Source organism: Corella eumyota, chromosome 2 (assembly GCF_963082875.1).
Source record: "Corella eumyota chromosome 2, kaCorEumy4.1, whole genome shotgun sequence".
Taxonomy (NCBI): Eukaryota; Metazoa; Chordata; class Ascidiacea; order Phlebobranchia; family Corellidae; genus Corella; species Corella eumyota.
Genome location: NC_137491.1, coordinates 21047039 through 21073579, shown reverse-complemented (window position 1 = coordinate 21073579; position 26541 = coordinate 21047039). Strand labels below are relative to the sequence as shown.

Below are 26541 nucleotides of genomic sequence, written 5' to 3'. Positions count from 1 at the left end.
AACTTTTCGTCATTAAAAGTTTTAAAAATGTTTTATTTTACCTCAGTTGTAAACATTGTTCCAAAGAAAACACAGAAAAATCCGAGAATGTTTTTGTGAGCAGAATGCTTCTTTGTTCCATCATTGATTATGACATCACAATAAACTTTGTCTTCTTTTCTATCCCTGACATAAAAAACAATAAATTATTTTTAAGCAACTTATTTTTCGGTTTTGATTGTTTTTTTAACAATTTTAAATTCAACATTGATTAAAACTAGTTGTAGTTATCAAACCTGTTTAACTCTTCAAATATTTTATTAGTATGACCACTGTTAAATTCTTGACTTCGAACCATTTTTAACAAATTAACAATAAACTAAATCATTAAAAATAAGTTGTTATTTTTGAGTCAAAAAAATTAAAATATAAGTAAAAACAACCCTAATAATATCACTGCTCTCATGTTGCAGCGCCCTTGAGTAAGACGCTAGAAACAATATAAACTTCTGCTAAGCCAGCACTTGATCAGCAGCATAATTACCAGGCAATTATAATCTATAAAATTCCAAACTGCCAAAGTCAACTCGATACTGGGTTAGGGTAATATTTGTTACTTAATGTTTAGGTCGCACATACAACTTTTCCACATCGAGGATAAAGATATATACAAAAATATATATATTTAAACTAAACAATAAGTTTTCAAATATTACAAAAAATAGCCTGAAACTTAATAAAAAAACAAATTGTCAGATTCTTATATTAACAAACATTATTACAAACTAACATTTTATTGGAAAACAGTTCTTTTTAGTTTAACTTATAATCCAAATAACAAACAAAACAAATACAACTTAACTTTAACTACACAATTTCTCCAAAAAATATATAAATAACATTTAAATAAACAAACATATAAGCAGTTAGCCCGTTTATCAACTCTTTATATAAATTAATTTTTTTTTTAAATTGCATAGTTTATTACAAACTTATAAATATATAAATAATAATAAGTAAAAAGTTTAAATTATGAATTTCGATTGCCAAAAAAATTATTTTGCTGACCTGCAAAATTCGGAAAATTATGAGTCGGGGATCACCGATGGAAAAAGAATTTTAAAAAATATATAGACATCATATATTTTAAATTAATAATGTTTACTTTTTTTTATTATTCGTTGCTTACCTCTATAATTTAAATAATTTTAATAAACAAAATTTTTTTTATTACATTTATTAATTTAACAACATAATTATTAAAAAATATAAATTTTTATTTTTTCTGTAATTTTTTTTGAAGAGAAGTGTTTAAAAAATTGAGATTTCTTTTTAAATCATCTTTTTACTAATATCACACCAAAATACAACAACATGTCAATAGTGAGAATTAAACTTTAGGTATTTGGTTTCAAAAATATGTTTACTGTTTCACTGTCGTCAATCAAATGTTTCAAAAATATTTTTCAGAATATTTTTTCAAATGTTTAGAGTTTGATTCCATTAAGGTCAAATTTAAGATGCATTCAACTTAAAACAAAAACATAAGTGTGGCTGTTTCTTACTTAGGCAACGTCAAAGACTAATATGACAAGTTTGCTGACTTAATTTGTTTTTGTATTTTAATTTTGTTTTCGTACATTACATTTATCTTTTATCAAGTAATAATAATAATAATCTACTTTAAATGATGTGTAAATACTTTTAAACAATTTTTTTTTGAAAAGATAATTTTTTAGATTTTATAATACTTTTTTAGTTTATAAAATTAAAATATAAGACTTTACTATAGCCTACATGTTTAGCCTACAAACTCATGTTTTAAGTTTTGGTTTTATTCTTTAAAATCATTTTTTAGGTTTCGCCTTCCCATCCGTGACTGACCCATACCAGTTTGTTATCACTAACATGGGGACCTGTATGTTGGGTGACTTTTACCCACAAGAACCTGAACCCAAGGAGGAAACGACCCCAATGCTGACCAGATTGGCAAAAGTTTTTAAGAAAATGCCGTGGTACAGAAACTACGTTGTGCAATTCTTGGATTCCTACTTCGGGAAGAGTAAAGTTTAAGTGGAGGTTGATTAAAATGATGTGAAAATACTTAACATGTAAAAATTAAAAAAAAGAATAAATGTTATGTGACAAAAAATAATTACAAATTAATAAAGTTCAAATAATAATTTAAAAAAAATATGAATTTAAATGTTAAATAAAAATATTTCACCAAAAAAAGTGTAAATAAATAAATGTTGTAAAACCAGTAGAAATGTGTTAAAGCAGTTTTGTGAAATTGAATCATAGAACTAATTTAATAAATACAAAGATGTAAACTTAACTAAAATGTTTAAATACTTTAACCAAGTTTTTATTTTTGTTAACTTAGACATTATTTAAAAATATTTATTGAACATTTATAAGACTTTATTTTTAGTTAATAATCTAAAAAAAGAAAACGATTAGTTACCGCATTACTAAAAATGCAATATATTGAATTAAAAAGCCCAATCAAATTAATTACATATTTTAAAAATTTACTCTAAAAATAAGACAAACTAAGTAACTGCGATTATATTCATAAAAGCTTTAATTGCATATACAATAGTAGTGTAGTGGTAATTACAATATAGGCTAATGTTAATTAAATATACTGTAAATAACAATAATACAATATAAACTAAAAATAAAGTTTTGTTTATTGTAAAAATCTAAAAAAAATTGCTAATTCCTTTCAGAGTGTTTTTGTAATTTGAATAAACCACATCAATATAATTTAAACAACCACCATTTTTGCATCACTTATATTCCTTTCTATTCCAGCACCCAATGTCCATTCATTTTTCCCAGGATTGAATTCTTCAATATAATTAACTAAGCAGATAGGGTTTAATGAATTATTGCAAACATCATATTTTTTAAATAAATCATGGAAAGAAACACAAATTAAACCTATGAAATTTACCAAATAACATAAATTCAATGCAAAAATTCAAAAGACTAAATTAAAAAAAATACAAAGTAGTTATAAACATTGGTAATAATTTTGAACTAAAATCACACGAATTTTTAAAATAATATGAAAAAAAAATCTATAAAATCATATACAGATATCATGTTATGTATTTTTAAGGGTATATTAGTTAAATAATCAATAAAAATAATTTAATATAATTTTAAATGCGTACTTGAAAAAAGTATTAAAATATTAAATTAACCATTATGACATCACAAATATAAATATTGGTATTAAACAACAACCATTGTGGCACCATATATTTCCCTTTCTGTTTCAGCAATGATTGTCCATTTGTTGTTTGTGGGATCAAATACTTCAATGGAATTAACTGGATCACTAAACAACCTAAACAATAAAACAATAAACCAGAGTTTAATAAATTATTACAAACTAAATATTTAGTTTAACTTACTCTTTATCCATGCCCCCAACAACATAAATCTTGCCATCTACAACTGAGGTACAGTGATTATATCGAGCCCTGTTCAGTGGTGTAACTTCTGACCATGTATCAGTAATAATGTTGTATTTGATCACTAATGAAACAGCACCGATGCCATCTCGACATCCACCTAGAAAAAATATGTTTAAAGTTTTTCAAATTTGAATTTGATTTAGGTAAAAAAAATTTCAAAAAGTAATAATTTTATTTTTGTTTCTATTAAGTTTAATAATTGTTTCTGTTAAAAAATAAATTTTAAGTTAAAGACGATTACAAAAAAAATTTACTTTAAAAAATTTTACTCACCAGTAACAAATATGTGATCATCTAAAACTACAGCTGCATGATCATCTACATTATAACTCTTTGGAGAAATAAGAGACCACTTTTGTTCATCAAAATCAAAACATTCTGATGAACTTAAACCTCCATATTTATCACTACATCCCCGATTGCAAATAATTTACCTGAACATAAATATTTAGAGTCTTTACCGTTTTTATTGTATAATTTGTTTACCGCACTGTTTTTTTTAAATCTTAAGTAAATTGATTAAAATTAAATATTTAATTAAATCGTTTGACATCTTTTTATTGATCGTTAACATAAACTCTACCTTTTACAGCAAGTAATACATGGTCTCTACGTGAAACAATCATGTCAGGAATATTTCCTCTTTTATTTGTCCTCACATCTAAGAATTCCCCACTTGATAAAGTTAAATTTTTTTTATCACGGCCTCCAGTTGTGTAAATACAATCTAGAACAATAATTTCCAAGATTTAAAATACTCTACAAAACAAAACCCTTAAAAAACTAAAAGATGTTTTTATTAAAAAGATCATTAATTTAGTTTTTAAGTACATTTCATTTTTCACTTTAAAATATAATATTTATTCTAGACTCAAATTGTGTTAATAAAATCTATACCACTTTAAAACTAAATAAATTTCAAAAATACAAGTTTCATTCCTTTTTCTTAAAAGTGGAAAAGTTTATAAACCAACCATTTATGACAGCTGATGATGCAAACCACCGATCTTGTTTCATTGGACCTTCAACTTTCCATTGTGGATCTACTTCATCTAATTTTAAACTCTCAACAGAGGATTTACCCTGCCCTCCCATGATGAAAACTTGTTTGTTGACAACAGCAGATGAAGCTCCCCATCTTTCTTCATTTAATTCCTACAATTATACTTTATTTGAGTTCACATTAAATAGCTTAAAAAAAATATACTTTTACTTAATTTAAAAAAAAAATATTAGCAATTTTATTAAATATTTACAATTTGAACTAATCCCCCTGTTTAAAACAACAACTGTTAGCACAAGAAATTATAAAAAATTTAGGCTCTTTAACTAAAATACAATCCAATATATTTAAAACTAACATACTGGCATTGGAGTCCATTGTTTTGTAACAATGTTAAACAAAATAGCTTCCTTTTTATATTTAATTCCTCCCATAATAAGTAACTTTGCTGGATCTGCAATTTCAATGTTAAAAAATGGTATTTAAGAAAAATAAAAAATAAAATAATACATTTAGGTAGAATAATTAAACAGTTTGATTTACCAACTAAAACCAAATTTTTCTAGTTTATGGTACATATAACTAAAATTAAAATCATAAATCTTATAAAGTTAGATTTAATATTATTCATTTATCCACAAAAAAATTTAACTAAAGTTTTATAAATAAATATAAGTTGACCTTTTTTTTCTGGTGGGGCAAAACTAATCAAAGCAGAGATAATTAAATGAGAACATTCCAAAGATTTCATTATCAAATCCTGCAAACAAGTTTGCACCAAGTTTTATTATTATTTTTTGTAAAATAACTTTATCCTCAATGTGAAAGGTCGACTCCACGACACACATAGAGTACTGTCAGTTGCAATACAATATTTATAACTAAACTGACCTCTTTCATAACAACTTGTTGTAGAAATTCTCTGCTTAATTTAGGAAGATCAAGAGATTGAAACAATTGGTTGACATGTTTCTGTCGTTCATTGCTGTCATGTTTTATCCAATTTATCATCGCATTGTAAAATATCTTCTCTGATGAAACCTAAAGTTGGTAGATTTATTATTGATTTAAAATATAAAATTTAATTTGCTAGGTTTGTAACTCAACTTTGTTACTTTAAAATTCTTCCTTGCCTTTTTTTCTTTTATTTTTAGAATAGAAAGCAAATCCTCCAAACAAAGTTTAATAAATTCTTGCTTTGATGCAACTTTTTCAAAATTATCAGCAATCATTTTCTGGGCTCCTTGCTTTAAGTTTTCAAGGTTGTATCTTTGAGAATAAGCCAGCATGGTTAAACAATTCTTAACATCAACAATGGTTTGCAGAAATCCTCCACAAAACTTGCGAAGTTCTAAATATTTAATGTTTTGTAATTTTAAGGTTAAAACTATAAAAGTATCAATCTTACTGTTAATCTGTAGATAATCTGCTGCTTCCATAATCTCAAAGACATTTTCTTCAGTTATCAGGATTTTTGCAGTGTAGGCATAATCTAAAATAAGTTCCATAATTTCCGAGCTTATTCCTTGGATCTTTACAATGGGATTGTATTTCTCTCTCATCTGTAAAAACATGATTTCTTATAAAACTTATTTATTTTTGTAAAAGTTACACACTTATTAACCTTATTGTATAAGTTGCTTTAAATTAAAATTCCTTAAAATGTTTATTTAACCTCAGTTGTAAACATTGTTCCAAAGAAAACACAGAAAAATCCAAGAATGTTTTTGTGGGCAGAATGCTCCTTCTTTCCATCATTGATTATGACATCACAATAATCTTTGTCTCTTTCATGTAAAAAATATGTTGACATCTTTTTATTGATCGTTAACATAAATTTTTACAGTCGAAAAAACATTGAAATAATTTACATGAAATTTTGTATGTTTACCTTTTGCAGCAAGCAATACATGTTCTCTACGTGGAACAATCATGTCAGGAATATTTCCTCTTTTATTTGTCCTCACATCCAAGAATTCCCCACTTGATAAAGTAATATGATTTTTATCCTGGTCTCCAGTTGTGTAAATACAATCTAGAACAATAATTACTAAGATTTAAATACTCTACAAAACAAAACCTTACAAAACTTAAATATGTTTTAATTAAAAAGACCATTAATTAGTTTTTAAGTATATTTATTTTTTCACCTTAAAATATAATATTTATTCTAGACTCAAAATATGTGAATAAAATCTATACCACTTTAAAACTAAATAAATTTCAAGTACAAGTTTAATTTATTTTTCTTGAAAGTGCAAAAGTTTATGAACCAACCATTTAAAAATAATTTTAAAAAATAAATCAGTTCTATTTGAAAAAATATAAATACAAAAAGATAATATTATTAATAACAAACCTGTTTAACTCTTCAAATATTTCATTAATGTGGTCACCCTCAAATTGTTGACTTCGCACCATTTTTAAACAAATTTATACAACATTAACAACAAACCTAAAACTTTGAAATAAAATTATGGTTAGTAAAACTACAGTGGTTAGAGATGCAAAAAATAAATATATTAGAAATTAAATTATGTTAATTAAAGAAAAAAATGCCACATTTAATTTAAAAAATAGTCCTAATATAAAAACAAAAATTCAATGCAAATAATATTTTAAAAGAATCAATTAGAAAAAATTACTAAGAGATTATAACCATTGGTGGTAAATTTTAAACTAAAATTAAACAGTTATTTAAAATTATACAAAATAAAAAAATCAATAAAATTATCTACAGATATCACGTTATATATTTTACAGGTTTCTAATAGTTTAAATAATCTATTAAAAATTTTGAATATTTTTTAAATGCATAAATTTTAAATATTGTTTTAAAACAACCACAAAAATATTCTTAAAATGTACTTGTTATGTGGTTAAAAAAAATATTAAAATAATAAATCAACTATTATGACATCACAAATATAAATATTGGTATTAAACAACAACCATAGTTGCTTCATATACATTCCTTCCTGTTTCAGCAATGATTGTCCATTTGTTGTTTATGGATTCAAATACTTCAATGGAAGTAACTGGACCACTAAATAATAAAACAATAAACCAGAGTTTAATAAATTATTACAAACTAAATATTTAGTTTAACTTACCTTATACCCCAGCCCCCAACAACATAAATCTTGCCATCTACAACTGAGGCACAGTGATTATATCGAGCGTTGTTCATTGGTGCAACTTCTGACCATGTATCAGTAATAACGTTGTATTTGATCACTGATGAAACTGCACCAATGCCATCTTGCCATCCACCTAGAAAAAATATGTTTAAAGTTTTTCAAATTTTTATTTGATTTAGATACAAAAATTTCAAAAAGTAAAAATTTTTTTTGTTTCCATTAAGTTTAATAATTGTTTCTGTTGAAAAATAAATCTTAAGTTAAAGATGATTACAAAAAAAATTTACTTTAAAAAAGTTTGACTTACCAGTAACTAGTATGTGATCATCTAAAACTACAGCTGCATGATCATTTACACGATATTTCATTGAAGAAATAGGAGACCACTTTTGTTTATCAAAATCAAAACATTCTGATGAACTTAAACCTTCATCTTTATTACTATATCCCCCGATTGCAAATAATTTACCTGAACATAAATATGTAGAGTCTTTACTGTTTTTATTGTATAATTTGTCTACCACACTGTTTTTTTTTAAACTAAACCAAACTTATTAAAATTAAATATTTAATTAAATCGTTTGACATCTTTTTATTGATCGTTAATCTAAATTTTTGCAGTCGAAAAAACATTAAAATAATTTACATGAAATTTTGTATGTTTACCTTTTACAGCAAGTAATACATGGTCTCTACGTGGAACAATCATGTCAGGAATATTTCCCCTTTTATTTGTCCTCACATTCAAGAATTCCCCACTTGATAAAGTAAAATTATTTTCATCTTGGCCTCCAGTTGTGTAAATACAATCTAGAACAATAATTACTAGGATTTAAATTACTCTACAAAACAAAACCTTACAAAACTAAAATATGTTTTAATTAAAAAGATTATTAATTAGTTTTCAAGTATATTTATTATTTTTACCTTAAAATATAATATTTATTCTAAACTCAAATTGTGTTAATAAAATCTATACACCTTTAAAATTAATAAAATTTTAAAGAACAAGTTTAATTTCTTTTTCTTAAAAGTGCAAAAGTTTATGAACCAACCATTTATGACAGCTGATGATGCATAACACCGAGCTTGTTTCATTGGAGGTTCAACTTTCCATTGTGGATCTACTTCATCTAACTTTAAACTCTCAACGGAGGATATCTTATATCCTCCCATGATAAAAACTTGTTTGTTGACTACAGCAGATGAAGCTCCCCATCTTTCTTCATTTAATTCCTACAAATTTATTTCAAAAATTCTATTAAAAAATTTCCGGGGTGAGTCCAAGAGCTTCAGTGGTATTTGTTTAAGTCCCATGGTGTTTATATGAGGCTCGGGCTATTAATGTAAGTCCAGATCGGTTTATACGAGTTTATATGAGGCCCGGAGTGTTTAAATAAGGCCCGGGGTATTTAAATAAGGCCCGGGGTGTTTAAATAAGGCCCGGGGTGTTTTATACAAGTTTAAATGAGGCCCGATGTGTTAATATGAGGCCTGCTTTATTAAAAAAGAACATCCTATAACACAAAGTATTGCACTATTTGTAAAAAAAACTTAAAAATCTTAATAAGATTCCAAAATGTCTTTGATATATCGCTAATATTATTGGCACAACTTAAAGGCTTGCAAATCAAATTTACAGTCAAATTCTGAAATTGGACAAATAACACATGTATAGCAATAAATCACGTAATACAATTATCAGCTAATTAAAAGTACAATTGTAGTTTTTACATGTAAAGTGTGCCATATAAGGTTTGTATTATTGCGAAATTTATTCAGAACACGTTACTAGAAGAAAAAAAAAACGACACAAAAATGTTGTCGCAACGGAAAAACGACAATCTTGCTAAAATAGTTTTTCAGGTCTATTGTTTAATTCTTTTTCTGTGGTTTTTTTATACAATATTGAAAATATGGTAATTTGTTGCTTTTAATATGCCTATATATTTTATGCATAAAGTATGTTGACCAAAAAAAATTCGATGGTCGATTTAATTCAATAAAAGTTGAAAATTGAAATTTTTTTCGATGTTGAAGCCAACAACTAGAGCCTCATATAAACGCGGGCCTTTATATAAACTTATCTAAAACACCCCGAGCCTTATATTAAAACCCCGGCCGCCATATCAACACATTGGGCCTAAATAGACTCGATAAAACAACCCGGGCCTCATATAAACTCGTATAAAACACCCCGGGCCTCATAAAAATTCGTATAAAATATCCCGGGCCTTATAAAAACTAGTATAAAACACCCCGGGGATTATATAAACTCGTATAAAACACCCCTGCCCTCATTTTAACACCCCGGGCCTCATAAAAACTCATATAAAAGACCCCGGGCCTCATTTCAACATCTTGGGCCTCATAAAAATTTGTATAAAACACCTCGGGCCTCATTTAAACACCCAGGGCCTCATAAAAACTCGTATAAAACACCCTGGGCCTTATTTAAATACCCCGGGCCTTATTTAAACACCCCGGGCCTTATTTAAACACCCGGTGCCTTATTTAAACACCCCGGGCCTCATATAAACACCCCAAGCCTAATATAAACACCCCGGGCCTCACATAAACACCCCGGGCCTTATTTAAACACCCCGGGCCTCATTTTAACACTCCGGGCCTTACTTAAACACCCCAGGCCTTATTTAAACACTGCGGGCCTTATTTAAACACCCGGGCCTCATTTAAACACCCCGTGCCTAATATAAACACCCCGGGCTTCATATTAACACCCCGGGCTTCATATAAACACTCCGGGCCTCATATAAACACTCCGGGCCTCATATAAACTCGGTAAAATACCTCGGGCCTAACATAAACCCCCGGGACTCATATAAACACCCCGTACCTCATATAAACACCCCGTACCTCATATAAACACCCCGTATCTCATATAAACACCCCGTACCTCATATAAACACCCCGTACCTCATATAAACTTGTATAAAACAACCCGGGCCTCATTTAAACTTGTATAAAATACCTCGGGCCTAATATAAACATCCCGGGCCTCATATAAACATGATAAAACACCCCAGGCCTCACATAAACACCCCGGGCCTCATATAAACTTGATAAAACGACGCGAGCTATGTATAAAACACCCTGCGCCATTTTTTAACACCCTGTGCCCCATAAAAACATGTATAAAACACCCCAGGCCTTATTTAAACACTCCCGGGCCACATATAAACTCGTATAAACCAATCTGGACTTATATTAATAGCCCGAGCCTCATATAAACACCCAGAGATTTAAATAAATACCACCGAAGCTCTTGGACTGACCCCGCGCTTTCAGCACATACCCCGGGCCTACCCCGGGCCCCCCGGGCCTCCCGGGCGTATTTTAGTACAACCCCTAAAAAACTATAACAAATTAAATAGGTTGACCTGATTAATATAAAAAATGTTAGCCCAAGTAATTAAAAATTTTGAACTCTTGAATTAAAATACAATCCAATATATTTAAAACTAACATACTGGCATTGAAGTCCATTGTTGGGTAACAGTGTTAAACAAAATAGCTTCCTCTTCATAATCATCCCCTACCATAATCAGTAACTTTGCGTGATCTGCAGCATAAAATTAAAAAAATTAAATATTTAATAAAAGAGTAAAATATACTTAAATACCAAATTAATATGAAAACAAATTTGGCCAACAATTAATCTAAAAGTAACGATTTTTACAGTTTTTAATAATGAAAAAAACTTAAAATGACCAGGTCATTAAATTTTATTTATTCTACAACAAAATATAATTTAAATTTGATAAATAAATATTAGTTGACCTTTTTGTTCTAGTGGGGCAAAATTAACCAAAGCAGAGATAAGCATTTGATTACATTCCATAGATTTCATTATCAAATCCTGCAAACAAGTTTGTACAAAATTATAATTTTATTTTTTAGATAATTTTTTAAAAATATCTTTATCCTTAACATGAAAGGTCGACTTTATGACCCAAACATAGAGTAATGCCAGTTACCCATTTCAGTGGTAAGAAAATAGTTCAACAGTTTAAAATCTTTAATAAAATATTTATGACTGAACTGACCTCCTTCATTACAACTTGTTGTAGAAATTCTCTGCCTAATTTAGCAAGATCAAGAGATTGAAACAATTGGTTAACATGTTTCTGTCGTTCATTGCTGTCATGTTTTATCCAATTCATCATCGCATTGTAAACTATCTGCTCAGATGAAACCTGAAGTTGTGTATATTATTAAGAATTTTAAATATAAAAATCAATTTGCTAGGTTTGTAACTCAACTTTTTTATCTAAAAAACTACTAAAAAATAATTTTCTTGCCCTTTTTTCTTTTAGTTTCAGAATAGAAATCAAATCCTCGAAACAAAGTTTGATAAATTCTTGCTTTGATGCAACCTTTTCAAAATTATCAGCAATCATTTTCTCGGCTCCTTGCTTTAAGTTTTCAAGGTTGTATCTTTGAGAATAAGCCAGCATGGTTAAACAATTCTCAACATCAACAATGGTTTGCAGAAATTTTCCACAAAACTTGCGAAGTTCTAAATATATAATACGTTGTAATTTTAAGGTTAAAACTATAATATTATCAATCTTACTGTTAATTTGTAGATAATCTGCTGCTTCCATAATCTCAAAGACATTTTCTTCGGTTATCAGGATTTTTGCAGTGTAGGCATAATCTAAAATAAGTTCTATAATTTCCGAGCTTATTCCTTGAATCTTTACAATGGGATTGTATTTCTCTCTCATCTGTAAAAACATAAATCAAGTTGACTAAACTCATATTTTTGCTTAAACATTATTTATTATAAAGACACTATGATTTCTAATAAAACTATTTTGTGATAAAACACATTTGACTACTTTACTGTATAAACTTTTTGCCATTGAAAGTTTTTAAATTGTTTTTATTTACCTCAGTTGTAAACATTGTTCCAAAAAAAACACAAAAAAATCCGAGAATGTTTTTATGAGCAGAATGCTTCTTTGTTCCATCATTGATTATGACATCACAATAATTTTTGTCTCCTTTTCTATCTCTGACATGAAAAACGGTACATTATCTTTAAGCAACTTATTTTAAGGTATAAATATTTTATTACACATTATTGAATTCGACTTTAAATTAAAACTAGTTGTGGTTAACAAACCTGTTTAACTCTTCAAATATTTTATCAGTATGACCACTGTTAAATTCTTGACTTCGAACCATTTTTAAACAAATTTAAACAACATTAACAACAAACCTAAAACCTTAAAACAAAATTATGGTTAGTAAAACTACAGTGGTTAGAGATGCAAAACATAAATACATTAGAAATTAAATTATGTTAATGAACAAAAAAGATGACACATTCAACTTATAAAATGGTCCTAATTTAAAAACATAAATTCAACGCAAATAATATTTTAAAAGAATCAATTAAAAAAAATACTAAGAGATTATAACCATTGGTGGTCAATTTTAAACTAAAATAAAACAGTTATTTAAAATTATACAAAATAAAAAAATTAATAAAATCATATATAGATATCAGGTTATATATTTTACAGGTTTTCAATAGTTTAAATAATTTAATAAAAAATTTTGAATATTTTTTAAATGCATAAATTTTAAATATTGTTTTAAAACAACCACAAAAATATTCTTAAAATGTACTTGTTATGTGGTTAAAAAAAGTATTAAAATAATAAATTATCCATTATGACATCACAAATATAAGTATTGTCATTAAACAACAACCATTGTGGCACCAAATATTTTCCTTTTTGTTTCAGCAATGATTGTCCACTTGTTGATCATGGGATCAAATACTTCAATAGAATTAACTGGATAACAACTAAATATTAAAACAATAAACCAGAGTTTAATAAATTATTACAAACTAAATGTTTAGTTTAACTTACTTATTCCTGCCCCCAACAACATAAATCTTGCCATCTACAACTGAGGCACAGTGACCACGTCGAGCCTTGTTCATTGGGGCAACTTCTGACCATGTATCAGTAATAATGTTGTATTTGATCACTGATGAAACAACGTCATCTCGACATCCACCTAAAAAACATAGGTTAAAAATTTTTCAAATTTTAATTTGATTTAGGTAAAAAAATTTCAATAAGTAATAATTTTATTTTTATTTTCATTAAAATTATTATTTGTTTGTGTTAAAAAATAAATTTTAAGTTAAAGACGATTACAAAAAAAATTAAATTTACTAGAAATTCGATCCACCAGTAACTAATATGTGATCATCTAAAACTACAGCTGCATGACCACTTATACCATAATTCATTGGGGAAATAAGAGACCACTTTTGTTCATCAAAATCAAAACATTCTGATGAACTTAAACTTCTATTTTTATCATTACATCCCCCGATTGCAAATAATTTACCTGATCATAAATATTTAAAGTCTTTACCGTTTTTATTGTATAATTTGTTTACCACACCGTTTTTTTAAATCTAAACCAAACTTATTAAAATTAAATATCTAATTAAATCGTTTGACATCTTTTTATTGATCGTTAATCTAAATTTTTGCAGTCGAAAAAACATTGAAATAATTTACATGAAATTTTGTATGTTTACCTTTTGCAGCAAGCAATACATGGTCTCTACGTGGAACAATCATATCAGGAATATTTCCTCTTCTATTTGTCCTCACATCCAAGAATTCCCCACTTGATAAAATTTGATTATTTTTATCCTGGCCTCCAGTTGTGTAAATACAATCTAGAACAATAATTACTAAAATTTAAATCACTTTAAAAAATAAACTTCTTAAAGTTTTTAATTAAAAAGACCAATAAATAGTTTTTAAGCATATTTATTTTTCACCTTAAAATATAATATTTATTCTAGACTCAAATTGTGTTAATAAAATCTATACCACTTTAAAACTAAATAAATAAAAACTAAATAAAAATAAAAAGTACAAGTTTAATTTCTTTTTCTTAAAAATGCAAAAGTTTATAAACCAACCATTTATGACAGCTGATGATGCATAACACCGAGCTTGTTTCATTGGACTTTCAACTTTCCATTGTGGATCTACTTCATCTAACTTTAAACTCTCAATAGTGGATTTAAACCTCCCTCCCATGATGAAAACTTGTTTGTTGACAACAGCAGATGAAGCTCCCCACCTTTTTTCATTTAATTTCTGCAAATATATTTTAAAACTTCTATTAAAAAATATTAGCAATTTTATTAAATATTTACAACTTAAACTAATTCCCCTGTTTAAAACAACAACTATTAGCACAAGAAATTATAAAAAATTTGGGCTCTTGAATTAAAATACAATCCAATATATTTTAAACTAACATACTGGCATTGAAGTCCATTGTTTTGTAACAGTGTTAAACAAAATAGCTTCCTTTTCATAACTATACCCTCCCATAATAAGTAACTTTGCTGGATCTGCAATTTAAATGTTAAAAAAATGTTATTTAAGAAAAATGAAAAAAAATAATACATTTAGGTAGAATAATTAAACAGTTTGGTTTACCTTTTAACTAAAACAAATTTTTTATCTAGTTTATGGTACATATAATTAAAAATAAATCACAAATCGTATAAAGTTAGATATTATTCATTCATCCACAAAAATATTTAACTAAAGTTTGATAAATAAATATTAGTTGACCTTTTTTTTCTGGTGGGGCAAAATTAACCAAAGCAGAAATAAGTAAATGAGAACATTCCATAGATTTCATTATCAAATCCTGCAAACAAGTTTGTACAAAATTAAAATTTTATTTTTTAGATAATTTTTTTTTAATATCTTTATCCTTAACATGAAAGGTCGACTTTATGACCCAAACATAGAGTAATGCCAGTAACCCATTCAAGCGGTAAAAAATAGTTAAAAAGTTTAAAATCTTTAATAAAATATTTATAACTTAACTGACCTCTTTCATTACAACTTGTTGTAAAAATTCTCTACCTAATTTAGCAAGATCAAGAGATTGAAACAATTGGTTGACATGTTTCTGTCGTTCATTGCTGTCATGTTTTATCCAATTCATCATCGCATTATAAATGACCTTTTCTGATGAAACCTGAAGTTGGTAAGTATTTAAAGATTTAAAACTTAAAATTAAATTTTTTAATTTATTGCAGAACTTTATTTACTTTAAAAACTTAAAAAATATATTCCTTGCCTTTTTTTCTTTCAGTTTCAAAATAGAAATCAAATCCTCAAAACAAAGTTTGATGAATTCTTGCTTTGATGCAACTTTTTCAAAATTCTCAGCAATCATTTTCTGGGCTCCTTGCTTTATATTTTTAAGGTTGTATCTTTGAGAATAAGCCAGCATGGTTAAACAATTCTCAACATCAACAATGGTTTGCAGAAATCCTCCACAAAACTTGCGAAGTTCTAAATATATAATACGTTGTAATTTCAAGGTTAAAACTATAATATTATCAATCTTACTGTTAATTTGTAGATAATCTGCTGCTTCCATAATCTCAAAGACATTTTCTTCGGTTATCAGGATTTTTGCAGTGTAGGCATAATCTAAAATAAGTTCCATAATTTCCGAGCTTATTCCTTGGATCTTTACAATGGGATTGTATTTCTCTTTCATCTGTAAAAACATAAATCAGGTTGACTAAACTATTAGATTTGTTTTAAAAATAATTTTTTATAAAGACACTATGCTTTCTAATAAAACTATTTTGTGATAAAACACATTTAACTACCTAACTTTATAAACTATTTGTTGTCATTTAAAGTTTTTAAATTGTTTTATTATACCTCAGTTGTAAACATTGTTCCAAAGAAAACACAGAAAAATCCAAGAATGTTTTTGTGAGCAGAATGCTTCTTCTTTCCATCATTGATTATGACATCACAATAAACTTTGTCTTCTTTTCTATCCCTGACATAAAAAAACAATAAATTATCTTTAAGCAACTTATTTTTCAGTTTTGATTGTTTTTTTTAACAATTTTAAATTCTACATTGATTAAAATTAGTTGTAGTTATCAAACCTGTTTAACTCTTCAAATATTTTATCAGTATGACCACTGTTAAATTCTTGACTTCGAACCATTTTTAAACAAATTTAAACAACATTAACAACAAACCTAAAACCTTAAAACAAAATTATGGTTAGTAAAACTACAGTGGTTAGAGATGCAAAAAATAAATACATTAAAAATTAAATTATGTTAATGAATGAAAAAGGTGACACATTTAATTTAAAAAATAGTCCTAATTTAAAAACATAAATTCAATGCAAATAATATTTTAAAAGAATCAATTAGAAAAAAAATACTAAGAGATTATAACCATTGGTGGTCAATTTTAAACTAAAATTAAACAGTTATATAAAATTATACAAAATAAAAAAATTAATAAAATTATCTTCAGATATCAAGTTATATATTTTACAGGTTTTTAATAGTTTAAATAATCTATTAAAAAATATTAAAAATTTTGAATATTTTTTAAATGCATAAATTTTAAATATTGTTTTAAAACAACCACAAAAATATTCTTAAAATGTACTTGTTATGTGGTTAAAAAAAGCATTAAAATATTAAATTAACCATTATGACATCACAATTATAAATATTGGTATTAAACAACAACCATTGTTGCTCTATATATTCCCCTTTCTGTTTCAGCAATGATTGTCCATTTGTTGTTCATAGGATCAAATACTTCAATGGAAGTAACTGGATCCCTAAATAATAAAACAATAAACCAGAGTTTAATAAATTATTACAAACTAAATATTTAGTTTAACTTACCCATCCCTGCCCCCAACAACATAAATCTTGCCATCTACAACTGAGGCACAGTGACCATATCGAGCCTTGTTTATTAGTGCAACTTCTGACCATGTATCAGTAATAATGTTGTATTTGATCACTGATGAAACTGCATGAAAGCTATCTCGAAATCCACCTAGAAAAAATATGTTTAAAATTTTTCAAATTTTTATTTGATTTGGATAAAAAAATTTCAAAAAGTAATAATTTAATTTTTATTTCTATTCAGTTTAATAATTGTTTCTGTTAAAAAATAAATTTTAAGTTAACGACGATTACAAAAAAAAATTACTTAAAATTTGACTCACCAGTAACTAATATGTGATCATCTAAAACTACAGCTGCATGACCATATACATCATATTTCATTGGAGAAATAAGAGACCACTTTTGTTTATTAAAATCAAAACATTCTGATGAACTTAAACTTCTATTTTTATCATTCCATCCCCCGATTGCAAATAATTTACCTGAACATGAATATTTGGAGTCTTTACTGTTTTTATTGTATAATTTGTTTACCGCACCGTTCTTTTTAAATCTAAACCAAATTAATTAAAATTAAATATCTAATTAATTCGTTTGACATCTTTTTATTGATCGTTAATCTAAATTTTTGCAGTCGAAAAAACATTGAAATAATTTACATGAAATTTTGTATGTTTACCTTTTACAGCAAGTAATACATGGTCTCTACGTGGAACAATCATGTCAGGAATATTTCCTCTTTTATTTGTCCTCACATCCAAGAATTCCCCACTTGATAAAGTAAATTTTTTATTTCATCCTGGCCTCCAGTTGTGTAAATACAATCTAGAACAATAATTACTAAGATTTAAAATACTTTACAAAACAAAAACTTACAAAACTAAAAAATGTTTTAATTAAAAAGACCATTATTTAGTTTTTAAGTATATTTTATTATTTTTACCTTAAAATATAATATTTATTCTAGACCCAAATTGTGTTAATAAAATCTATACCACTTTAAAACTAAATAAATTTCAAAAATAGAAGTTTAATTTCTTTCTTTTGAATGTGCAACAGTTTATAAACCAACCATTTATGACAGCTGATGATGCACACAACCGAGCTTGTTTCATTGGACTTTCAACTTTCCATTGTGGATCTACTTCATCTAACCTTAAACTCTCAACAGAGGATTTACCCTGCCCTCCCATGATAAAAACTTGTTTGTTGACAACAGCAGATGAAGCTCCCCATCTTTCTTCATTTAATTCCTACAATTATACTTTATTTGAGTTCACATTAAATAACTTAAAATAAATTATACTTTTACTTAATTTAAAAAAAAATATTAGCAATTTTATTAAATATTTACAACTTAAACTAATCCCCCTGTTTAAAACAACAACTGTTAGCACAAAAAAATTATAAAAAATTTAGACTCAATGCTTCTTTAAAGGCCAGTCTTTAAAGGCTTTAAAGGCCAGGGAATGATGCGTTTGACTTTAAAGCGCAAGGGAAAATTAGGGATTCCGTCCTTTAACGCTTTCAGCGATTTTTTGTTAACGTTTACATACGGCCTTGGTATTTCACGCACCCCGTATTTTAGAAATAACCAGTCAGCCAGTTTTTGTTTTACTTTTTTATTTTGGTTTTTGCACATTAATAAAAGTAAATAATAAATACGATATACAATTAATATTACAACAATGTGACGGGAAAAAATAACAAAATCAATTTAATGATTTAAAACATGCCAAAAGTATTAATGTTTACATAAAGATTTTAAGTATGTTATGGCATGGTGCATGGTCACCAAACCTTTACCTTTCTTTGCAAGAAAATGTCGTCGACAACAGTCTTCATAATTTATGATTTGTTTTATATTCAAAACAATTAAAATATTAATTGCAATTTTTCTTATATAAATTCTTTATTGTGACAAAAAAGCTTATGACTAAAAAAACTATTTTTCCGGTAAGTTAAAGCTTTTAGGAAGCCATGGGGTTTAAAAAAAGCACAGTTTGGACATCAGGCAGAATATAGACAAGTCGTAACGTAAAATAAAAACGTATATAAGGGCATACAATTTTATATTTTTGATTATCCTCAAAAAAAGAATAAACTAAAGCTAAAATTAAATTTCTTTTAAGAGATATATGCTTATTCATTGTTTTTAAATAAAATATTATTTCTAAAAAATCTATTTTACAGTCTACACATGAAGTAATTTTTTACAAATTTAAATTTTCGTAGAAAAGCTTTTTGAAAATTAAGTTGTCGTTGACCAGTCATTGTAACGATGGTGATTGATTACTTTTAAACTTCAAACAAGTACAACTTTAAAGAAAAATCTAGGTAATGATAAAATAGTGATCAGTAGGCTAGGGCCCAATTTTGCCAACAACATTTAGCCACGTTTAAGTGATTTATGTGAACTTGTTACTCTTACTAGGTGAAGGTCACCATTCTAGCTGCACAACAAAATTGCATTATTTTAAAGATTTAATTTTTATAACAAGATAATAAACAAAACACGAAAAGGTAGCTTTTAATGCCAAAAAAGTGTATTTTCTGATATTAATTTGATGGCATGCCAAATCATGGGGCAATATGATTATCTATAACAGCTTTGTTTATAAATTTTAATGTTCTTGATATTTTGGTCACAATTAACCTAAGGGCAACATAAATATTAAAAAACACATCTTGCATACTTTTAAAAGACCATCAGTAACTTTAATTTACCCCGAACCCATATTGGGTTGACCTAACCATTTTCAGAAGTTAAAATTCCAAATTAAAAGTCTCAATTCGTGTGTCATGTGTCAATCTGATAATTATAATAGAAGGATGCTATAACATGTCACAGTATTTCTTGTTTTTTCAAGCTCGTTAATCGGGTTATATAAATCAGATTAAGTATTTGTCATAACAACACGACTCATCTAAAGGTATGCCTCAAAAATATAATTTGAAATCTTAGTTTGTATTTTAAAATAATAAAAACAAGTAAAAATTAGAAATCTTCTCCTTAATATTAAGGTTGTTTGTGTCTCATATTAAGTTAATCTAAATTATTTTTTTAAATCAAAACCACCAAAATAAAATACTTTAAATTATTCAGCATTTATTACCCTTTAAAACAAAATCGTTGCAAAATAAATTTTAAACATCTTAAATTAGTCGTGACTAAATAATTACCCCATAACAACAACCCCTAAAAACATTGTTGAGCAAAATAGCAAATTGTGACCTCATAGTTTATGCAGGTGCGTCACAAAAGGTTGGATTATTTCATCCAAAAAAGTTATAATTCGTTAAAAACATTATTTATTCTCTGCGGTTTTATTTGCACGAACGCAACACGCGATAATGTGAATTTAAAATACGTTAAGCTCATATCTGTCTTAATATCTAACTTAATTTTTTTTAACTTAAACTGGTTTTTTTAACTTAAACTGGCCTTTGGGGCAAGCATCAACACATATTTCTAATGATTACCTTAGTTTAACCAAGAACTTTACTTGCTATAAAGACACGGGAAAGCTCAAAATTTAGTCGGACTTGAAAATGAAATTTGCTTGGAAATAAAAAAGTTTTGATACGAGAAAAATAATTTTTTAGCTACATCTTTTTTTAAATGCCAAAGGAAAGTCGATATACTTTTTTGTTGTTTTAAATTTGCAAATGATTTTTTATTTTGTAAAGGTTAAATTGTATTTTAACAAAAATGATTAAAATTATTTTGTTTGGTTGTTTGTTCGTTGCAGCATCTGCACAATTACCTCCAGATGCAGGTTCGTTAAGTTTTTTTTTAAGATTATATATATGTTAATCAAATGGCTAATTGTATGTTACTAGTTTTTAATGATAATTAATTATTACATAATTTAAAAATATTATAAAACTTATTTTAGATAATTTAAAAGTAATATTAAAAATATTTTTTAAACACACAAAGTAAAAAAATTCAAATATTTATAGTAACCCAATTAAAAGGTAATATTTGCAATTTTCATCGGTTAAAAATCGCCCAAAAAAATACCAAATTTGTAAATTAATAAAAACTTTTTTAGTCGGCCAGGCTTTGCAAACGCCTGAACAGTTTAAGTCCGAGAACGGGTTTCTAAACGTTGTGTTAACCGTCGATGTTTGGGATGTTTATTTCGGTTCGTTAAATATAAGAAGACGACTTTTTAACGGTCGAATGCCTGGTCCAACTATGTGTGTTAGACCTGGTGACGTCGTCACTGTACTATTGGTAAGCAAGTAACTATTTATCTTGAATGCCGACCATAAGCCAAAAGGTTTCTGGTTCGAGCCTTAATAATGTCACACTTCTTGTGCTTAAACCCTGCGTCAACAAATGGCTTAAAAACGTTACAACAGCACATCATTTCCTAATATAGATATATAACTCAACATCTTAAAATGATAAAAAAAATAATTGCATTTTAAAGCCGGGTTGATGAATTTTATTGACATTTACATATAAACAAATAGAAATATGTTTTAGAACAACGTTTACAATTCTTATAACAATAATTTTACATAATTTTCGATTTTTAGAGAAATAATTTGGAGCCGGCTGAAGACGGAAGAAATACAACCAACTTCCAAGTTCATGGACTACATATGGCCCCACTCCAGGTTAATATATATAACTAATCTAACTTTGGGAATTAAGATTAATACGTCATTAAATTGTGTGACGTATCTTTGGTGACGTCACCGAATACGTCAACCACCTTTGTACCGACAATTTTACAAGACTTTAATTTTTTTTTAAAAACCAGGCAAATTTTTACTTTTTGTAATAACAACATTCAAACAATTAAATTCCTTTTCAGACCACGGAATTTGAACCCCCAGTTAACGAAGTTTTACCAGGCGAGAGTTTTCTTTACACGTTTACAATCCCCCCACTGCAACAACCTGGCTCCTTCTGGTACTACCCTGACGTTCCCGTTAAATCTGATTATCAGGTATGTGGTGTCATTATTAATCTAGTGATCTTGTTAAGTTAATATGCTTGTGACATAGTTTAAGATATAAAAATGTAAATACCCGTGGTTACGATAGAAACTAGGTATACACGGTCACATTTAACGTATTTAATGATCATTTTAAATTAAAACTTATACAATATAATGGCCTGGTTAAAACAATAAAGGCATTAACATAATGTTTCTATAACACGATAAAGGCAAAACTTATAAGAAGTTTACCGATGCTTGCATATAAAATCATTTTAAAACAGTACACACGAACTATCTTGCATAAGTTTTCTAAATAAATAACATTTTTTGTAGAGTTGACAAAAAAAGCAATTTTTAAACAAAAATAACTATATAGTTACATTAATTTTAATGTGTACAGTTAGCTGGGGGAATGGCTGGTATGATCACTGTTGAACCTCTTACTGTTATACAACAACTTAAAGAGTTTATGTGTCCTGATTATTGCGAGAATGATATCGAACTTATCCTACAACCTAGTATGCTGTATAGGAAATATCCTGAACGTTATGATGACTTGTATGTTGTTGGTTAACTGTTTGTAAATAATCTATGTTTTTAAACGTTTATTAAAGTTTTTTTATTTAGATAACATGAGTTATTTTCATTTTTGCATGAACTTTTTTCATTACTCATTGGTATTTTGCAAAACTTAAATTTGAACGTTGTTGGTGTAGAATTCATGCGCAAACCTGGGTAATATTGGTAGGCCTATGTTGCATCTTTGATGTAGCATTGTGTGGTATACTTTAAACTGTTTATATTTTAGTACATTGCTTTTTTCAGTAAGGCAACCTTGCTGGTATTTCACATCGATTTAATTTAAAGTTAGTTAATTTATTTTATTTTAACCAACGTAAATACTTTTAAAAGATTTGTAAACGCGGGTTTCTCGTGACGTACTTGAGATTGACACGCCATGTTTGGAAAGTGGATATTGCTGTGACGTCAGCATTATAGTAGCTGACGGGGTGTTGTTTAACAAACCACAACAACCAAGGAACGGCCAAACCTTACTTGCTCCCGGGCAAAGAGTAGATTGGCTGATGTCGTGTACAAAGCCCGGAGTTTACGAGGTAGGATCAACTCAAAATTCTTGTAACCTAAGTTCTTGATTTTGTAATATTTAAAAAGTGACTGACTTTAAAGTTGTATATATATAAACAACGCATTATCTAGTGCGCTAGGTCTTAGACTTATACTTAACGCATTCCTTGATAAGGCTCAATAACGGCCTCGGTAAATCTAAGTTAATATAACAAAAAAAAAACAAGTTTTAAAAATTTCCAAATGTCTACAAATTTAAATTTTTTAAATGTTCATCCAAAATAAAACAGAGTGTATTTAACAAAATAATGGATCCAATCAAAGAAATAGTTTAAAAGAAGTTTATTTTTTATTTAAGTAAATAATAAACCTCTCAGATCAGGAACTTTAGAAACCTTTACAATTTTTTCATTCGTTTTTTTGATATTTTAAGCTAAATTCTGCACCATTGGGTGAGAACAACGTAAGTCGATCAGGTGAGTTCTGCTTCAGAGGAAAACTTGCAACAATAATCGTAGGAGAAAAACCTGCAGGACAGCAACCAAGTCGACTCCCAATCACGTTCGATAAACGGGAGGAATTTATCGGAGATCTTGTTTACATTGATGAGAGTGAAATAACGGGAAAGTTTGTACTCGATGCCAACCCGAATTTGTTTAGTAACGCCCCACGCCGAGATGAGAATAGTCCAGCAATTATTGACCTCAGGTAAAAAATTTTATATTAAGAGCAACTTCTATAATTGCACAAAAATCAATCATTAAAAATTTATATAATTCGCAATTGCATTAGTTAATAAATAATACTATATCACCTTTAAGATAAATTTTAACTTTAATAATTTAATCAAGTTTTGCCATTTGAACATTTTTTACCTACGATAATAACGTGGTTAGTTAAAGTCACCCACTTATTTAACATTAACAGACGAAGTATAATATTCAACGGGATTGAAGAATGGACAATTTTAAACAGTGACCCAGAAGAGTTTAATACTCTGTACATTCCAATCAATCACGTTCAGGTATGACGTAATTAGAAATTATGCAAACTATAAAGAAAAAACAGCAACAAACTATTTATTGCCATAACAGTTTAAGCATTGTTCTTACAATAATATTGTCACTTCATTGTTCCACACTTAAATACAATTATTGCAACACATTTTTATATAAAAAATTTTTTTTTGGTAAAAAAAATATATATAAAAATTTTGTTAAACAATATTGTTATTTACACCATTAGTTTTTGTTTTGTTATTCACATTAAAATGGTCGTTGTGTAAACATTATGTTATTATTTGTAGATCATAAGTTACAACAAGTACAATGGACCGATCAACATGCTTATCGATGGAAAATCTACTTTAATATCTCAAGATTTGACACAGAAATGTCAGGTTCAATACCCGGGCTATGACAGCAAGTTTTTTTTATAAAGTTAAAAAAAAAATACAACATCATCAATAGCATAATTGGAAAATTATACTCAGTAAAATAGTATACTACATTAAAATCGTGTTATCTAGTTACAAAACCGTACTCGATAGACGCAATAACATAACAAAGGCAAACAATTTTATTTAATAAGGGTGATATTGCATCTACACTTAATTTTTTTTGGATATTCTAGATTGCTCAAAGATCAGCAGTTTAAACAAAAAAAATATTTCAATAACTTTGTTGTTTAGGTTCGAGTTGGGATTTAGAGACCCACGAATTCCCAGCGGATTTCCCCATCACATTGGGCCACAAAAAACGTTACAAGGATAACATGGGGGCGATTGCAATGGCTGACATAGGAGAGTGGAGGGATGTGATTACAATTCCACCTCTTGCAAATATAACAGTAAGTATTATGGTGATAACATCCTTTTGTTATTGTATTTGGTGGCAATCCCCTCGTAAACAAGATGTTGATGTGTGTTATGTTTTAAACTACAAGATGTTATAATGCTTTTTCTTAATGCACCGTTTTGTCATACATTACGTTGTTACTGCTTGAAAGCAAATGTAAACCAATATTGCCTTACACATACAAAATGAAATAGAATATTGTTGAAGAACATTTTGTTATGGGTTAACTACATAAACAATAAGTCAAAAGTAAAACCCATTGGAAGTAAAAACTGTTATGTTTCGTGTTTTTTTTAATTTTACACTAAGAAAAACAACATGTCAGTAGCAGGACTCAAACTTTGGTCTGTTGTTTTAAAAATACTGCAAGTGTGGTTTCGTTTCACTCCCCTAGTCAATGCATACAAATACTTTTCGGTATAAATTATTTACAAATGTTTAGATCCGGTTTGTAGCTGATTCAATCAAGGTCAAATTTGAGATGCATTCAATTCAGAACAAAAACAAAACAGCGGCGGTGTCTTACCTAGGCCACATTAAAGACAGAGGTAACATGATAAGTTTAGTAACTTAGTCTGTACATAAATAAATTTAGTTTTCACACATTAAACTTTTCCTTTATTAAGTTATAATTTACGTTTTCCAAGAATGTATGATTAAATAATTTTAAACTAAATTTTACTATATTTTAATAGTTTATTTTTCGGTTTTAGAAACATTATTTTGCAATAAATTTTTGTTTTTAAAAATTTTGGTTTTTTATCTTTAAATTTATTTCTTAGGTTTCGTATTTCCACCTGTGACTGACCCATACCAGTTTGTTGTCACAAACATGGGTACCTGTATGTTGGGTGACTTCTACCCACAAGAACCTGAACCCAAGGAGGTAATGACCCCAATGCTGACCAGATTGGCAAAAGTTTTTAAGAAAATGCCGTGGTACCGAAACTACGTTGAGCAGTTCTTGGATTCCTACTTCGGGAAGAGTAAAGTTTAGGTGGAGGTTGATTAAAATGATGTGGAAATACTTAACATGTAAAAATTTAAAAAAAAGAATAAATGTTATGTGACAAAATAATTACAAATTAATAAAGTTCAAATAATAATTTAAAAAAACAAAAAAAATTGATTAAAAATATTTCACCCAAAAAGTGTAAATAAATAAATGATGTAAAACCAGTAAAAGAAATTAAATCATTGAATTAATTTAATAAATACAAAGTTGTGAACTTATCTTAAATGTT

General features: G+C 27.6%; 4 protein-coding genes across 4 annotated transcripts; 1 reads left to right on the top strand and 3 right to left on the bottom strand.

The window, feature by feature from the left end:
* Positions 1-42: 42 nt before the first annotated feature.
* LOC145741891 (kelch-like protein 12) lies at positions 43-12861 on the bottom strand. Its single transcript, XM_082559569.1, has 13 exons — positions 12766-12861; positions 12531-12654; positions 12211-12364; positions 11936-12153; positions 11681-11830; positions 11415-11493; positions 11105-11196; positions 8669-8849; positions 8280-8423; positions 7921-8082; positions 7587-7746; positions 6833-7519; positions 43-165 (listed from the first exon to the last, which is right to left on the bottom strand). The coding sequence occupies exons 1-12, from the start codon at positions 12825-12827 to the stop codon at positions 7414-7416; spliced, it is 1632 nt and encodes a 543-aa protein (XP_082415695.1). The 5' UTR covers positions 12828-12861; the 3' UTR covers positions 43-165; positions 6833-7413.
* On the bottom strand, positions 2600-16682 carry LOC145742675 (kelch-like protein 12). Its single transcript, XM_082560452.1, has 12 exons — positions 16621-16682; positions 16385-16508; positions 16061-16214; positions 15786-16003; positions 15534-15683; positions 15269-15347; positions 14951-15042; positions 14602-14782; positions 14209-14352; positions 13851-14012; positions 3408-3567; positions 2600-3340 (listed from the first exon to the last, which is right to left on the bottom strand). The coding sequence occupies exons 1-12, from the start codon at positions 16680-16682 to the stop codon at positions 3226-3228; spliced, it is 1641 nt and encodes a 546-aa protein (XP_082416578.1). The 3' UTR covers positions 2600-3225.
* Positions 16683-17189: 507 nt separating this feature from the next.
* On the bottom strand, positions 17190-18198 carry LOC145741896 (uncharacterized). The gene is made up of 4 exons (XM_082559574.1): positions 18074-18198; positions 17715-17876; positions 17386-17542; positions 17190-17318 (listed from the first exon to the last, which is right to left on the bottom strand). Exons 1-4 carry the CDS (start codon positions 18114-18116, stop codon positions 17213-17215), a joined length of 468 nt encoding a protein of 155 aa, XP_082415700.1. The 5' UTR covers positions 18117-18198; the 3' UTR covers positions 17190-17212.
* A 2908-nt stretch (positions 18199-21106) lies between these two features.
* LOC145742674 (cell division protein FtsP-like) lies at positions 21107-26294 on the top strand. Its single transcript, XM_082560451.1, has 11 exons — positions 21107-21173; positions 21453-21637; positions 21946-22026; positions 22227-22361; positions 22756-22920; positions 23875-24149; positions 24369-24465; positions 24748-24862; positions 25132-25289; positions 25740-25845; positions 26080-26294. The coding sequence occupies exons 1-11, from the start codon at positions 21107-21109 to the stop codon at positions 26292-26294; spliced, it is 1599 nt and encodes a 532-aa protein (XP_082416577.1).
* The last annotated feature ends 247 nt before the right edge of the window (positions 26295-26541 follow it).

What these genes read in the sequence shown, in the direction of transcription:
- LOC145741891 (XM_082559569.1), bottom strand. Translation starts at nt 12,827, where the DNA reads ATGGTTCGAAGTCAAGAATTTAACAGTGGTCATACTGATAAAATATTT. An exon ending in TGCCCCACTAGAACAAAAAG is followed by an intron (nt 11,197 to 11,414) that starts GTCAACTAATAT and finishes TTTATGCTGCAG; the next exon opens with ATCACGCAAAGTTACTGATT. An exon ending in AACAATGGACTTCAATGCCA is followed by an intron (nt 8,850 to 11,104) that starts GTATGTTAGTTT and finishes ATAAATTTGTAG; the next exon opens with GAATTAAATGAAGAAAGATG.
- LOC145742675 (XM_082560452.1), bottom strand. Translation starts at nt 16,682, where the DNA reads ATGGTTCGAAGTCAAGAATTTAACAGTGGTCATACTGATAAAATATTT. An exon ending in AACAAGTTGTAATGAAAGAG is followed by an intron (nt 15,348 to 15,533) that starts GTCAGTTAAGTT and finishes ACTTGTTTGCAG; the next exon opens with GATTTGATAATGAAATCTAT. An exon ending in ATCATCAGCTGTCATAAATG is followed by an intron (nt 14,353 to 14,601) that starts GTTGGTTTATAA and finishes TTATTGTTCTAG; the next exon opens with ATTGTATTTACACAACTGGA.
- LOC145741896 (XM_082559574.1), bottom strand. Translation starts at nt 18,116, where the DNA reads ATGATTGTTCCACGTAGAGACCATGTATTACTTGCTGTAAAAG. An exon ending in TGTATTACTTGCTGTAAAAG is followed by an intron (nt 17,877 to 18,073) that starts GTAAACATACAA and finishes ATTCATGTTCAG; the next exon opens with GTAAATTATTTGCAATCGGG. An exon ending in GTTGTTGGGGGCAGGGATGG is followed by an intron (nt 17,319 to 17,385) that starts GTAAGTTAAACT and finishes TTTATTATTTAG; the next exon opens with GGATCCAGTTACTTCCATTG.
- LOC145742674 (XM_082560451.1), top strand. Translation starts at nt 21,107, where the DNA reads ATGATTAAAATTATTTTGTTTGGTTGTTTGTTCGTTGCAGCATCTGCA. An exon ending in TTCCAATCAATCACGTTCAG is followed by an intron (nt 24,466 to 24,747) that starts GTATGACGTAAT and finishes TATTATTTGTAG; the next exon opens with ATCATAAGTTACAACAAGTA. An exon ending in CACCTCTTGCAAATATAACA is followed by an intron (nt 25,290 to 25,739) that starts GTAAGTATTATG and finishes ACAAATGTTTAG; the next exon opens with ATCCGGTTTGTAGCTGATTC.